Raw genomic sequence first — 14,671 nt, 5'->3', positions numbered from 1 at the left:
TAACAGTACCGGTATTTTTGTTGTGAAAATAAGAAATTTTTTAAAGACCCTCTTACGGTAAGTTTTCATCTTTTGCTATGTCTATTTACTCTTTAGATTGTTTCAAATTTTGTTTTAAATACTACGTTATATTCTGTGAATAATGTTGCATTAGCTTCCGACTCTTATGCTTATTGGCTGCCTTGTCAAATTTAGTTTTGAAAGTGATGTACCTAGAAAATCATCAATTGGTAATTTTTTATTTAACTTTCAATAACGTCTTTCAGTGCTCTGAAAGAGTAATATTTCGTTTCCTGAGACTCATGCAATTTCTTCAATTTTCATATGAGGCAGTGAGAAGCAAAGGGATGCAAAGGCCAAAATAAAAAAATTGAGGATAATCAATATAAGTAGCAGGAGAACCTCTCCTATGTCTTCGGGCGAGGGATGGAACAAGTAGCTCCAGTGGATGCTCCCGTATAACATGATTAAGAAAAAAAATTCAGTGAAAGCCTACCTTGGATCTGAACTGTAAATGCTTTTTACTTGAAACTTCAAAAAGTTTTCTTGCATCCTTTTGCTTCTCACTGCCTTATATGTAGCTAAACAAAAATGAATCGATTATTGACTTAAAGTTTGCAATAGCACCAAAAATTGAATGTGAGCTAATTTTATAATACGTACTAGCAGTACCCGCACAGCAATGCCTGTGCTAAATATTTAAAGAAAATCCGTTGAATTAAAGGAAAACAAATTACATCAAAATTGCATTTGCAGTAGCTTTCAAATGTAAAAAACTCCATAATTCATCGCCAAATTCGCCAAGCGACTTTCTAATCAAAAGGAAAATCAATTTAACATATGCACAATGAATTTAAAATAAAGTATTAACAATAAAATATTCATAAGCAAAGCAACAAAGGCAACTTCCTCCAAAATGTTTTAAAAGAAAGTGTTAGAGTTGAAAATTGTCTGGAAAGTGGACCTAGTGTTGTTGCTTATTCTCGAAAGAGAAGGCTTGATAATTGGCTCAATTAGAATCGCTTATATCTCTGGTTCTAATTAAGTGAGAGAAATGAAACAAACACCTTCTTTTTCAGAAAAAAAACCCTTTTCAACGATATATAATGTTAGGGGGTAGGGGGGATTTTTCAACTAACAATTTGGCAAAACATGTGAATTTTTAGCTTAATTAATTAGAAAAAATTTACTTCGAAATTTAGAATTCGGGCTTCGAGGTGCAGACCCCTGGGGTACATTCGAATTTTTGCACCAAGTTTCATGGCTGTCAGGTGCTATGGGGTCTTCTGGCCATTGGGTACAAACAAAAAAAGAAACTAACACCGTCACCTTTATATATAATACTTACAATTAAAGTTCAATTTAAATACAAAAATGAAAGTTCATAAAAAAATTACCATCAACAGTTGCTACTTAGAATAATGGCGATTGTTTTGTAGAAGAATCAACTATGCCAAAATGTAGGCAAAAACATGTTTTGGAGTTGATTGTAAACAATGTTGATGCTTTTAGGAAATTAAAGACAGAATTAAAGAAAACTGCACAAGTATACTCTCCATTCCGAATTCCAGTTGGAGAACTAAGTTAATGCATGAAATCATGGATGCTTGCATACCGGATATACTTGTGTAAATGCAGAGACGACCTAACCATGTGAGTGTTTGGGCGTTGATGAGTCCTTCCTGAACCAAAAAAAAAGATTAAGAATGGTTTCACCAAATACAAATATGGCGACCTGCAAAAGGCTCTGGGCCCAACTAGGCCATGCGTAGTTGGTTTATTAGTCCCCAATGAAGATTAATGGCCCTCTTAAAGCTATCCAGCCCCTTGCTCATTATGCCTCTTCCGGAAAACTATTCCAAGTGCCCACAACCCTATTAAAGTAGTAATTTTTCCAAATTTCCAGGTTCCCAAAAGAAATAGCTTTTATTGTTGTAATAAAATTATGGCTGTTAATGATTTTATTACAGCAGAGCAGCAACAAAATTTCAAGGTGGGAGTGGCGCCACTAGAAAGGTACAGTCATGGGCTGAGGTTTTCAAATTGGAGTTGTAGCACAAACAGTGTGCCAGTATTTTTTCCTGGGGCCCAATTAACCTCACAACCGCCCTTACAAATTTTTACTGCATTACTACAAAATATCTAACTCAAAAATGACTTCTGTTGTTTCAAATTGGAATAAATAGCAGGGTTAGTATAATGTATGATATCTGAACAGATGCTGCATCATTATCAGAGGTATCTACCGTTGGGGGGGGGGGGGGGGGGGCAGGTTGTGCCACTGAAACTTTGGGAACAGTGGTGGTATTTTTAGAGATTTTTTGTTCTCAATTTGGTAGCAGGGGCGGCATTTCAACATTTCATTTGGGGGGTCGAGTTTTTTAAACATGAATTTTCTCAGTGTGGAATAAAATGCGAGTACATTTTTTTTAAAGTAAGGTGATTAAAGAAATTCAAATTTTAATATCCACACTTTTAATTTATTTTATAGTCAGCTATAACAGAAAAGATCTTGATACTACCGTTTCTAAAGTAAATTTTTAATGCGCGATTTTTGGAATCCAGAAGAAGAGGAAATCTTGGTACTATATTCCATCAATATCCAGCGGCATACTCTTGGCGGTATAGCTGAAGATAAAAGTCTCGCTCGTCCCATCATGCAGGAAAAAAAAAAAAAAAACCTCTAACCTTCTGAGACACGAAAATGATCTTTCACAGTTAGCTGAGTTGATTGGAATCGGTGAAAAAATAATTGAATCTACAAAGTTATGTTAGAAAACGCATCTTTAAAATTTTTCTCTTTAAAAAAACATGCAAGTTTAAAATTTGTGCTCTAGTCTTCATTTTTCATCATTGAAGTACACTGGCTCTTCGCAAAACAATTCTTTTTGCTTCGTTCAGCAACTTTTACTTGTAACTGAAATATTTTATTTATCTTGTTCAATAACCTTCACATATAATATTGAACTTAGATTTATCACTAAATCTTGCGTTAATTTCATTAGAAACTGAATGAATCTATTACTTGATACAAAATAGAGTCAATCATTTGACTTTGCATCATCATGTGGATTTTTGTCACTTTTTTTTTATTTATTTTTTAATATGTCCAATAAATCCAAATAAGCTCTTAATAGGAGCTCGATCAAGAGTTCTAGTTTTAACTTTTGAAGACCATTTTGTACCTCATCCAGCAAAAGTATCTGTTGATGCACGAACTTTTTTCAAAAATAGCGTGTCTTTTGTAAGAAGTTTCCATGAAAGTATACAATGTATTGAACTGCTCATATATGCCTCTTAACAGGAGGAATCAATGTTCACTCACTAACTGAACGTATATTTAAAAAATGAGCGCAACAATGAACTCAAAATACCACGAAACCTCTCGTAAAAATCGGGCCAGTCACACTGCACTGCCCTTTCACATTGGAAGCAGAAGCATCATCTTAACACTGCACTTACAAGTATGAGGCATTTAAACCATATGAGGAAATTTCTTCTTTAGTTGAAACAAACTTCTTCTCCATCTATTTTTTTTTATTATGAAAGTTCTGAAAATGATTCATGAATTTCAAAGTTTTTATCCAAATAGCGAAGCTCGTGGCTGAGGTCACGAATTTCATCAACTTTTACTAAAGATCATCTGCAGATTTTTTTTTTAAACTTCCTATTGCATATGATCACTGATTTGCGCGTTAGGTAAATTGAATTTCCTGATTTCTTAATATTCTGCGCAAAATATTTGGGGGTGCAACCGCCCCCTCTTGCTCCCCCTATTTGCCGCCCCTGTTTGGTAGAGGGATGCTTTGTAACATTTGATGGGGTATGCCATCAACCTTGGGAGGGGGGGACAAGCAATTTTTGGCAAAGCACATGTTTAATATGGCATGTTTATAAATAGAGTTTTTACTCATATGAGATAGAACTGGAGAAAACTCAATCCAAATATCTTTTAGAAAAAATATTTTGATCTTTAAAACATATCAAAATTTTGTAAACCGAAAAATGTTAGTAAGACAGGAAAATTCTAGAAAAGATACATGTTTAATTTATTTGAAATTGCTTTGCAAAGCAAACGTTGTTTTTTCTGCATTAATTCTACAGTTGGATGATATAAAATACTACAGGGAATCAGAAACTAAAAGTGCAGTTAAAAAAAGATAACTTTTAAAACTATCGAACTTGATGTCGATTTCACTGTTCAAATTGAAGAGAATTTTAACGATATAAAAATTTAGGTTAATACAGTAATCGATGCATGGGTAAGAGGACTCAAACATCATTTACTCACATAGTAAAATACCAAAACTCATTATTGTAAAGCGTGATGAGATTAGGCTCCGAAAATATTCCTTAAAAATACATACAACAGTACACTAAATTATTAAAAATCAAGAAATTAATAGGAGCAAAATTTAAGGGTTTTGTGCTCAGATTGATGGAGACAGGTCTGCATAGCACATTGAATGTGAAAAAAGGATAATATGCTTTTAGAATGAGCTACTCAATTTGTTTGTTCTACTTTCCTTGGGCTTATTTGAGCCCCGGTAGCAGAAACTGTGAGACGAGTGTCGCAGTTTTTTCAACGGTCTGCAGATAATTTTACCAAAGAACAAAAAGAAAGAAGAAATACATATAATACAGATTACTTTTTTAACTCTAATAATTGAAGAAAACTAACACACCTTCCATTCAATATACAAATCAAACTCTGATATATTTTTCCCAGATCAGCAACACCTAGATGAGAGCGCCAGCGCTGCACAGTGGGGCGAAAATGCCAAAAAAGCGCTTATATATGTTTTCGTTTTTTCCCTATACCAATTGAGGATTAATTAATTTGCACAGGCTTACCTCTCAGGCAATCAAAACTGATTTTTAGAGCCCTTCATCCACTACAAAGCTGAAGGGAGCCTTTAGAAAGTTTAAGAACCATAAGTGCGGGAATTTACAAACATTGCTTTTAAGCAGTCTATATTTCTTTTTTTTTAATTATTATTATTAAATGCGGGTATATTTAATTTCTCTCGTGTCCAACGATAGTAATAGGATGAAAAAAATGAGTAATTGAATTCTCAAACCAAAAATCGGTTTTAATCAGCACCGAAAATTTGAGAATTCAAGGCTATTTTTTTTTTCAAAACACTCTACAAAAAAAATGTCCTCTTAGAAATTAATATTAATTAGTCATAAATGGTCTGTAGAAAGACCCTAAAAGGGAATTAGCTGCGTAAACCTGCGAACTTTGAACCCTGAGCCAAACAAATCGAAAAAACTCCATAATAACATGCCTGTATAAAGAAACAAGCGAGAGAGGTTTAAAAAAAAGTTTTAAGCGCTTTTTGGTGTTTTCGCCCCACTGTGCTCCGGAGCGTTGCCCGTCAGCGACAGACTTTACATGAAGGTTTGTGCACTGGGAGTGCTCTCAGCATAGTAACGCTATCATTATTCACACCACTCATTTTCAATTAACCTGCTTACTACCGTAATAGTTATTTGTTTTAATTCATTACTGAATGTATTTTACAAGGTAACTATCTTTAAACAAGGAAAGTAAAAAATACCAACATAATTTCATGATTTTAGAAACCATAATATGACGAATAATGTTCTTAAATTATTGAGGGGTAGAGGTGTAGACTGGTATTTTTCTTTGGTAGCCAGTAGCTACCAACACTAAAAACTTTGGTAGCCACTTCAAATTTTTGGTAGCCAAACATAAACCCACACATATATATATACAGAAAAGCACAGTTTATACATTTCTCTTTGGTACGTTTTTCGAATTGGTCCCTGCAGAATCCAATACATTTTAATGCATACCTATTGTACGTTTTTCCCCTTATACGCTTTTTTCATACAGTCCCTTCAAAAACGTATAAACTCTGCTTCACTGTACATATATTTTATATATCTATGTATTAAAAATCTTAGCACAATAAAAATCAGTACCAGTGAAGATTGGTAAGTATTTTCCTTCTCTCATTGAAGAAATCTGAGAATGATTTGGATTGAAATAGGATGTCACTAATAATCAATGCCACTTATTTTAAAAGTCCGAATTAGAATTGAACTAATAATAAAGTAGCTATCCACTACTCTAGAAATCTGCCTATCAACATACGACATTTAGTATCGTTTATAGAAATAATACATTTCAAATTCAACGGCAAAAAAAAATATGTTTAGATTTAATATTTTAGGATAAAATTAAATTGATTAAAATAAAGCTTGTAAAAATAAATATATGAACAGGATTTATTACTTTTTAGTTATTAAAATATAACTTTCAATTATCAAAACTTCTGAAGTATTTAAAAAATGCAAAAAGATTAGCAAAACTGTTGTGCAATGTCGGCACGTTTCCCGAAAATAATTGCATTTATTATTTATTAAAATAAAACTTAAAATAAGCTGACAACTTCCGACTGCCAAAAAAATTAAAATATGTTGGTACAAGATGCAAAAGGAAATCTAAAGCACAAGATGCAATTATCCTCAAAGTGCGATTCCAAAGTTAGCATGGCTCCAAAAATAAATTCTTTTATTAAAATGGAACATGAAACAAGCTAATCTAAGGTAGCACACATCAAAATAACTTTTGCTTATCAAAAATATGCAGACAATTGTACAAGATGCAAAAAGATTGAAAATTCAACCACGAGATGCAGTTCCCCGCGAAGTGCGGTTACAAAGGAAGCATGGCTTCAAAAATAAATTCTTTTATAAAAATAGAACATAAAACAACTAATATAAGGTTGCATTTGTCTAAATAACTTTCGTCTGTCAAAAATATTAAGGTATGTATAAGATGCAAAAGGATTTAAAACTCAACCACGTGGTTATAGTTATCCGCGAAGTACGATTCCAAAAATAAATCAAGTCTTTAAAATAAACATAAAAATAAGCTAATTTAAGGCAGCCTGTGCCAAAATAACTTCGGATTATCAAAAATATTAAAATCTGTACAAGATCCAAAGGGATTGAAAACTCAACCACGAGGTGCAATTCCCCGCAAAGTACGATTACAAAGGAAGCGTGGCTTCAAAAATTAATTCTTTTATTAAAATGGAACATAGACCAAGCTAATCTAAGGTAGTATACGTCAAAATAACTTTCATTTGTCAAAAATATTAAGAAATGAACAAGATGCAAAACTATTGAAAACTCAACCACGAGGTGCAGCCCCGCAAAGTACGATTACAAAGGAAGCATGGATCCAAAAATAAATCCATTCATTAAAATCAAACACGAAATAAGCTAATTAAATTTAGCCTGCGCAAAATAACTTCAGATTTAAAAAAATATTTTTAATATTTACAAGGTGTAAAAGGATTGAAATCTAAATCACGAAGTGCAATTTTTCGCACGAAGTACGATTTCAAATTTAATATGGCTCCCTAAATAAAAAGTCATGAAAATTAAACATTAAATAAGCTAATTTAACGCTGCATTTGTCAAAATATTTTCAGATTTAAAAAAATATATATATATTAAAATCAAACGGGAAGTGGTCAACGAATCAGCGAGGAGAGGGGAATTTTTTTCCCCTTTGGTCACCCGGTGGCGATCGGCGCTGAAATCTTTGGTAGCCATTGAAAATTTTTGGTCGCCAATTGGCGAGTGGCGACCGCTAATCTGCACCTCTATTGAGGGGGCTCTGCCCCCCAAAACAAATTTTTGAAGGGGCTCGGGCCCCCTCAAGTCCTATGGAGTCGGCGCCACTGTTGTAACTTAAAGTGTCCTATATATCAAATCTAAGTTTCTTTATCTGAAACGGGCCTGTCCCTTTTTGGGTCTATTGGAAATGAGAGATTTTTTTCCCTTATCTGATAGAATGTGTTTGGAACTTCCATGTCTCATGGAATTCAAACTATAACATTTTTTTGAAGCAGATTTTAACTACAGTGAAGCAGGGTTCGCCAATATATATCATGATATCCGATATTTATTTTGAAAATATCATGATATTTTAATATTTTCGATATTTATTTTTTCAACTACGGTATTTTCAATGTAAAAATTATATTAATCATACTAATGTTGTTCATTTATTGTTAAAAATAACCAAAAAGTTATGTACTATATTTCTAAGATGTATTGATACATTATTAATGCAGCAAAGTAATTCTTTTTTGTTTTATATTCATAAAATTATTAGATGTTATATTTTTAATTATATTAAAAGTGCCTAATTTAATATTACATGTTGGCCAGAAAAAAGAAATGTCCTATGACTGTGCAGTGACAGATGCATATTTTTTATTTCTGAATCATATAACTGTATAAAAGCAGCTAATAGAAGAAAAATGAATAAAACAGCTAATACTAAATGAACTCCATTAAAATTTATAAAAATGAAATATTAAATATAAATAATGAAAGAAACCTTAATTTTAAGTCTACATATTGTAATAATAATTAAAGAGTGATTTGAGGATGCATTTATAATTTTAAAGACTTAAGTTTGTGCTGATGGAAACGATTGGATATACATCAAAATATCCGATGTATATCAAAATATCGGATATTTTCCATATTTTGGAAAATATCATGATTTTTTTTGAACCCTGTGGCGAAGCCTTTATTCATGGGATTGATAACCAAATTCATTGTTGGCCGACAAGGAAATAAAATGCAATGATAAAAATTTTTATCTGTTGCCAGTTTCTATTTAATAGAAAAAAAATACTTGACATTGATTTTTAATTATATAAGGCTTTTAAAAAGATTTTCAGTTTTTCCTCATGATTCTACAGTTGCAACTCAATCGAGGGGGGGGGGGTAAATTTTTTATTTTATCATTGCTTGTAGGACATTTTTGTTGTTTTCTGGTGGCAAAAAGTGGGAATTTTCCCTTCTATTTAACACTAGAAAGACGGAAGCGGTCATTTTGACCGCAAGCGATTTTAAAAAGCTCATATTTGCTGCGTTTAATTTTCGAACTCTTTTTCCTTCATTGACTTTTCCTAACTATTTATTAAGATCTCACAAAAGTAAATTTTATTTTTTTAGGCTCATTATTACAGTCGCTATAAATGTTTATACCTAGAAAGACTGACGGCGGTCATTTTGACCGCTCAACGATATGTTATTTGTGCTTCCTTTTTTGTTCATTTTTCTCTTATCAGACATGTGCTCTACGGATTTTTTGTTAGGGTGAGTAACATGTTTTTGTAGTTAGTGGGTTTGAGTAGCATCTGTTGGTCAGGTGCATTTCTTTGAACCGTTAGGAAAATGCGAAACACCTGTTGGTCACGTGCTTCTTTTTTTTCTGCTGTTATAGCAGGGTGCAAATTTGAGAAAGGTGACTTTGAAAAGCATGTGACCGTAAACGTGAAATTCTTTTGGTTTTGAAAAGGAGTTGATTTACAACAGGTGGATTCTAAAAACTTGTCTTGAAATTATTTTGTTTACCAAAACATGTGTTTTACTTGAAACATAGGCGTTTGTTTCCGTCGATGCTCTTGAAGGATTCAGTCTCATAATTCTCTTCATGATGTCGCGTAGGTCCGTAGGAAAACAAAACTTATCAGAAAACGAATTCCTGCAACTGTTGCAGGATTTGTCTGAAGTTGATTCTGGTTCGGATGAACAGTCGGAATTATCTAAAGAGGAATACATTCCTAGTGATGAAAATAACATACTATCATCAGATGATAGCGATAATTTTTCAGGAGCTAGAATTGCACAAAATGATTCTTCTTCGGAGTCAGAAGTAGAAGAAATTTCGCAAATTAACTTTGTTGCGCAAGATATCATTTCCAATAAAAGAAAAAGGAAAAGGGTCAGATGCCGAAAAAAAAAAGTTGAGAAAAATTCAAGAACAGGACTCTCTTTCTCAAAATGAAAGCGAAACAAATGAAATAGCAAAGGATGGAACAGTTTGGAGTAGAGTTTCATCGGGAACTCCTACAGGAAGACTGCAGCAACATAATGTGTTGAAAGAAGTACCTGGCCCAAGTTCATTTGCCATCCGGCATGTAACTGTTGGGAGTTTTACAAGTGCGTGGAGACTTTTCATAAACGAAAAAATTTTGCACTTCATACAGCAATGCACAGAAGCGGAAGCCCATCGATGCTTGCAGGATACGAGTTGGAAAATTTCTCTAGACGAATTGGATGCATTTATCTCCTTATTATACGCTCGTGGAGCATTTGTTTCCAAAGGAATTTCAGTCAACAATTTATGGTCTAAAACATGGGGATTGAACTTTTTTCATGAAACAATGACCCGCGACTGATTCAAAGAAATAATGCGTTACATGCGGTTTGATCTGAAATCATCAAGATCTGTCAGACTTCAAAATGATCGGTTGCTTTAGCATCAGAAGTTTGGAATACCTTTATTCAAAATTGTTTGCTGTGCTATAAAGCAGGTGAAAACATCACAGTTAATGAGCAATTATTTCCTAGCAAAGATCGTTGTCCATTTACTCAGTATATGCCACAAAAGCCCGACAAATTTGGAATTAAGTTTTGGCTTGCTGCTGATGTCGAATCAAAATACTTGTTGAATGGTTTTCCATATTTAGAAAAAAATGAAAATAGACCCAGCGATGAAACTGTAGGGGAGCATGCAGTTGACCGTTTAGTAGAGCCGTTTCATAACACTGGAAGAAACGTTACAACGGATAATTTCTTCACATCATTGAAATTAGCTAAAAAGTTAAGAAATAATGGGCTTAGTCTCGTTGGCATTGTGAAACGTGCAAAGAAAGAAGTTCCTGATTCATTCAAGCACAAAAAGTCTGAATTATATTCCAGCAAAATGATCAAGCATGATAACATTACTTTGACGTCATACCAAGGGAAGAAAGACAAAAATGTTTTATTGCTAAGTTCCTTGCATCCTACTCTCGAAGTTCCAGACAACGAAAAGAAGAAACCCGAAGTTGTTAGTTTCTACAATTCCACAAAATACGGTGTAGACGTGCTTGATCAGATGGCTCGAAAATACTCTACTAAATCTGCTTCCCGACGATGGCCGATGCAAGTTTTTTTTAATATTCTCGATCTGGCAGCTATCAATGCTTGGATTATTTACAGGGAAACTACAGGTACAAAGATTGAACGTCAAGAATATATTTTAAAATTAGTAGACGAACTCCGTGAAAAGTATATTACCTCCAAGACAGCACTTCCACTGATAAATTTAGCTACAGATGATGATAAAGTCTCTAACTCTGGGAAAAAAAGAAAACAATGTCAAATCAAAAAATGCGGGAATAAAACTACGAACATTTGTTCTGATTGCAAAAAGACTGTTTGTGGCTCATGCACAGGAAAAGTGATGAAGATGACTATTTGTAAATACTGTAAAAAGGAGTAATGTAAGTATATTACGATTTTTATGCATTTATGAAAAGAATCACATGAACAGTTGAAAGTACTTAATAGTGATTACATGCTTAAAAAATGTCCTCTATTTTGTACAAATTTGATCTATTGCAATACCAATTATGTACTGTATATGTGCTTTTCACGTGATAGAACATAAAATTAAATTTAACAAAAAGCTGCCTCAGTTTAATTTACAGGTTATATTATGATTAAATTGTTTAAGGAATTGATAACGCATCAAAACAAATCTTTTCTATGATTAAAAATCGAGAGGATAAATAATTTTTGATCTTTTAAGTACAGCGGTCAAAATGACCGCTGCTAGTCTTTCTAGGTATACGGAAAACGTCGTCTTTCTAGTGTTAAGGCAGGGATAAAAATATCTTGTTTCTTTGATTAGTAACTGATGATGAGTTATAATGAGTCAGTTGCTGACCCATGGTATTGTTCATGGACACCACCTTTATTGGGTTAATTTTATATTAATTTCGTTTTCTGTTTTTTAATATTCAACTTTATATTCAATTACTTAAGGATTATAATCTGAAAATTGTGATAAATATTTTTTCTTCTTAAATAAATTAAACCAAGAAGTACTCAACAGTTGAGGAGGATAGAAGGGTAAAGAGAAACTTGAAAAATAGTTAATTTATTCAAAAAAAAAGTAAAAACTCTGAAATTACTTTTATTGTCAAAAGTTTTTGTCATAAAACAACTAGATTTTCTAATACTTTTTTAAATATTTTTATTCTAGGCATTGACCCAAATGGGATTTTTATCTCTTTAATTCTTTTAAAGAAAATTTTATATTCCTTGAAAATGAGTGGCGGTGTGTATGGAGGAGATGAAGTTGGTGCCCTAGTTTTTGATTTTGGACATTATTCTATTCGGGCTGGATATGCTGGTGAAGATACGCCAAAAGCTGATCTTCCAACTGCAGTTGGCGTCATTGATGAAAGTTCTGGCGAGTCCATGGAAATAGATGGAAATACAAATACAAGTAGTGAAAGTACTTCTCAAAAAAAATACTTCATTGACACCAACAGCATCCATGTTCCTCGTAAGGGGATGGAAATTGCATCATTTTTGAAAGATGGAATGATTGAAGATTGGGATCTATTCGAGCGTGTTTTAGATCATGTGTACAGCAAACATATAAAGTCAGAACCTCATTTACATCCTGTTTTAATGTCTGAAACTTCTTGGAATGCTCGAGCAAAACGGGAAAAGCTCACAGAACTTATGTTTGAGAAGTACAACATTCCTGCTTTTTTCTTGAGTAAGAATGCTGTACTTGCAGCATTTGCTAATGGGCGATCGACCGGTATTGTTGTAGATAGCGGAGCCAGTCAGACATCAGCTGTACCAGTTCACGATGGATATGTTCTCGCTCAAGCAATTGTTAAATCTCCACTTGCGGGAGATTTTGTGTCAATGCAGTGTAAACAGTATTTTGAAGAGAATCATATAGAAATTGTTCCACCTTGCATGATAGCATCGAAGGAAGCCGTCAAGGAAAACGACACGCCTAAATGGGTGAGGAAGCCCAACTTGCCTGAGGTTACAAAATCATGGAATAATTATATGATTAAGGAAGTATTGCAAGATTACCAAAGCTCTGTTTTGCAAGTGTTTGAAACCCAATTTGAAAAAGAAGCTGTGGATAATATGCCGAACGTCCATTATGAATTTCCAAATGGTTACAACCAAGATTTTGGCTCTGAACGCTTCCAAATTCCTGAAGCCCTTTTTGATCCTTCAAATATTAAAGGAATTCCTGGGACTACTACAATGATGGGAGCTGCCCAAGTTGTTACAACTAGCGTGGGCATGTGTGACATTGATGTGCGTCCCAGTCTTTACGGTGGAGTAATTTTAACTGGAGGTAATACTTTGATTCAAGGTTTTACTGAAAGACTGAACCGAGATTTGTCTGCTAAAACACCTCCTAGCATGAGATTAAAAGTTATCAGTTCCAACAATGCTGCAGAGCGTAGATTTGGGTCATGGATTGGTGGGTCAATTTTGGCATCTTTAGGCACATTTCAACAGATGTGGATAACAAAGCAGGAATATGATGAAGGGGGAAAGACGCAAGTTGAAAGGAAATGTCCATGACAGTCGCCATTTTCAAGCTGAAAAAGTTTGAAAGATTCTGGAATTTACTTCAATGACTGGATTAATCATATATTCATATACATAACTTCTTTTGAAGAAGTAAAAGAAAGCATTTTGAGGGTTCATATTCATCCTATCATACTCTTTTTAAACAAAATAGTAAATAATGCATTATCAGGAACGCCTGAAAAATCTTGAAGTGAAAGAAGGTACGTTTAAAGTCTAAAATAAACTTCATTTTTTTATTATTTGCACATTACAAACTTCCTATTAAGAACAGATCTGAGAGATCAACTCTGTTGGATGAATTTTATACAGAGATACAGATTGGGATAGGCCCATCAAGTCACTATAAAACTACTGCATAATAAAATAATTATTATTATATTAAAGTTTAGGTTTTTATCTTATGTATAACATGATGAAAAGCTTTTCTGATTGAAGGTGGGATTTTTTCCCCTATTGTATGTCGAATTTAATAGAAAAATGTGTACAGGTTTTCTCGTGATATTTTGTAACAAAGTTATTTCACAAAGGTACTTTGCCTGTCAAAAATACTGTAAAAGTTGTTCTTCAATAATTGTTATATTTGTTCGACTTGGATGTTTCTCAAAGATTGTTTTTCATTATTTAATGTGTTCAATAATATTTTTAAATGACTAAATGTATGGAACGTGAAAAATGTGTAATAAAACTTCATGTATTTCATAGCTTTCTTCTCTCTTTGTTGTTTCAAATATTATTTCTAGAAATTTTTATTAGGGTCGTATGAATGATCAAACATCAATAGTAGGGTGAAAGTGCTTCAATTCTTAAGATATCTTTGAATTAAACCAAGAAGGTTTTGAAAATATTGATGATTGAGCTGGTACAATTAGCCATGCAAAATATTCCCCAATGTTTTCACAGTGCTCAAGTCTTGTTATTTCTTTACTTTTTAAAAAGGTGTGAGAAATTCTTGTAGTTATTGCATATTTGTTTTGTTTTGACAAATCTTCACTTACAATTTTATTAACAAAATTAACTTTTTTAGGAGAACAAGTGAAGTACAAAAGTTTTACTCCCATATATTCCATAATTAGTGATCAATTTTATACAATTACATTGTCTGCAGAAATAAATATTTGCAGCATAGTTTGTAACTTAACTATTGCTGAGTAAAATTGGAATCTAAAGGATTTTGTAAGTATTTAAAGGGTATAATTTTCTT

The 14,671-nt window shown here is 33.1% G+C and overlaps 1 protein-coding gene across 1 annotated transcript; it reads left to right on the top strand.

Annotated features, from left to right (window-relative positions):
• Window positions 1–2: 2 nt before the first annotated feature.
• LOC129220166 (actin-like protein 6B) lies at window positions 3–14,140 on the top strand. The gene is made up of 2 exons (XM_054854520.1): window positions 3–57; window positions 12,098–14,140. The coding sequence occupies exon 2, from the start codon at window positions 12,163–12,165 to the stop codon at window positions 13,459–13,461; it is 1,299 nt and encodes a 432-aa protein (XP_054710495.1). The 5' UTR covers window positions 3–57; window positions 12,098–12,162; the 3' UTR covers window positions 13,462–14,140.
• The last annotated feature ends 531 nt before the right edge of the window (window positions 14,141–14,671 follow it).

The sequence above is a fragment of the Uloborus diversus genome, chromosome 4 (assembly GCF_026930045.1).
Source record: "Uloborus diversus isolate 005 chromosome 4, Udiv.v.3.1, whole genome shotgun sequence".
In the NCBI taxonomy this organism is placed as follows: Eukaryota; Metazoa; Arthropoda; class Arachnida; order Araneae; family Uloboridae; genus Uloborus; species Uloborus diversus.
Note: the sequence above shows the minus strand (reverse complement) of the source record. Positions and strands in the feature narration are given on the sequence as shown.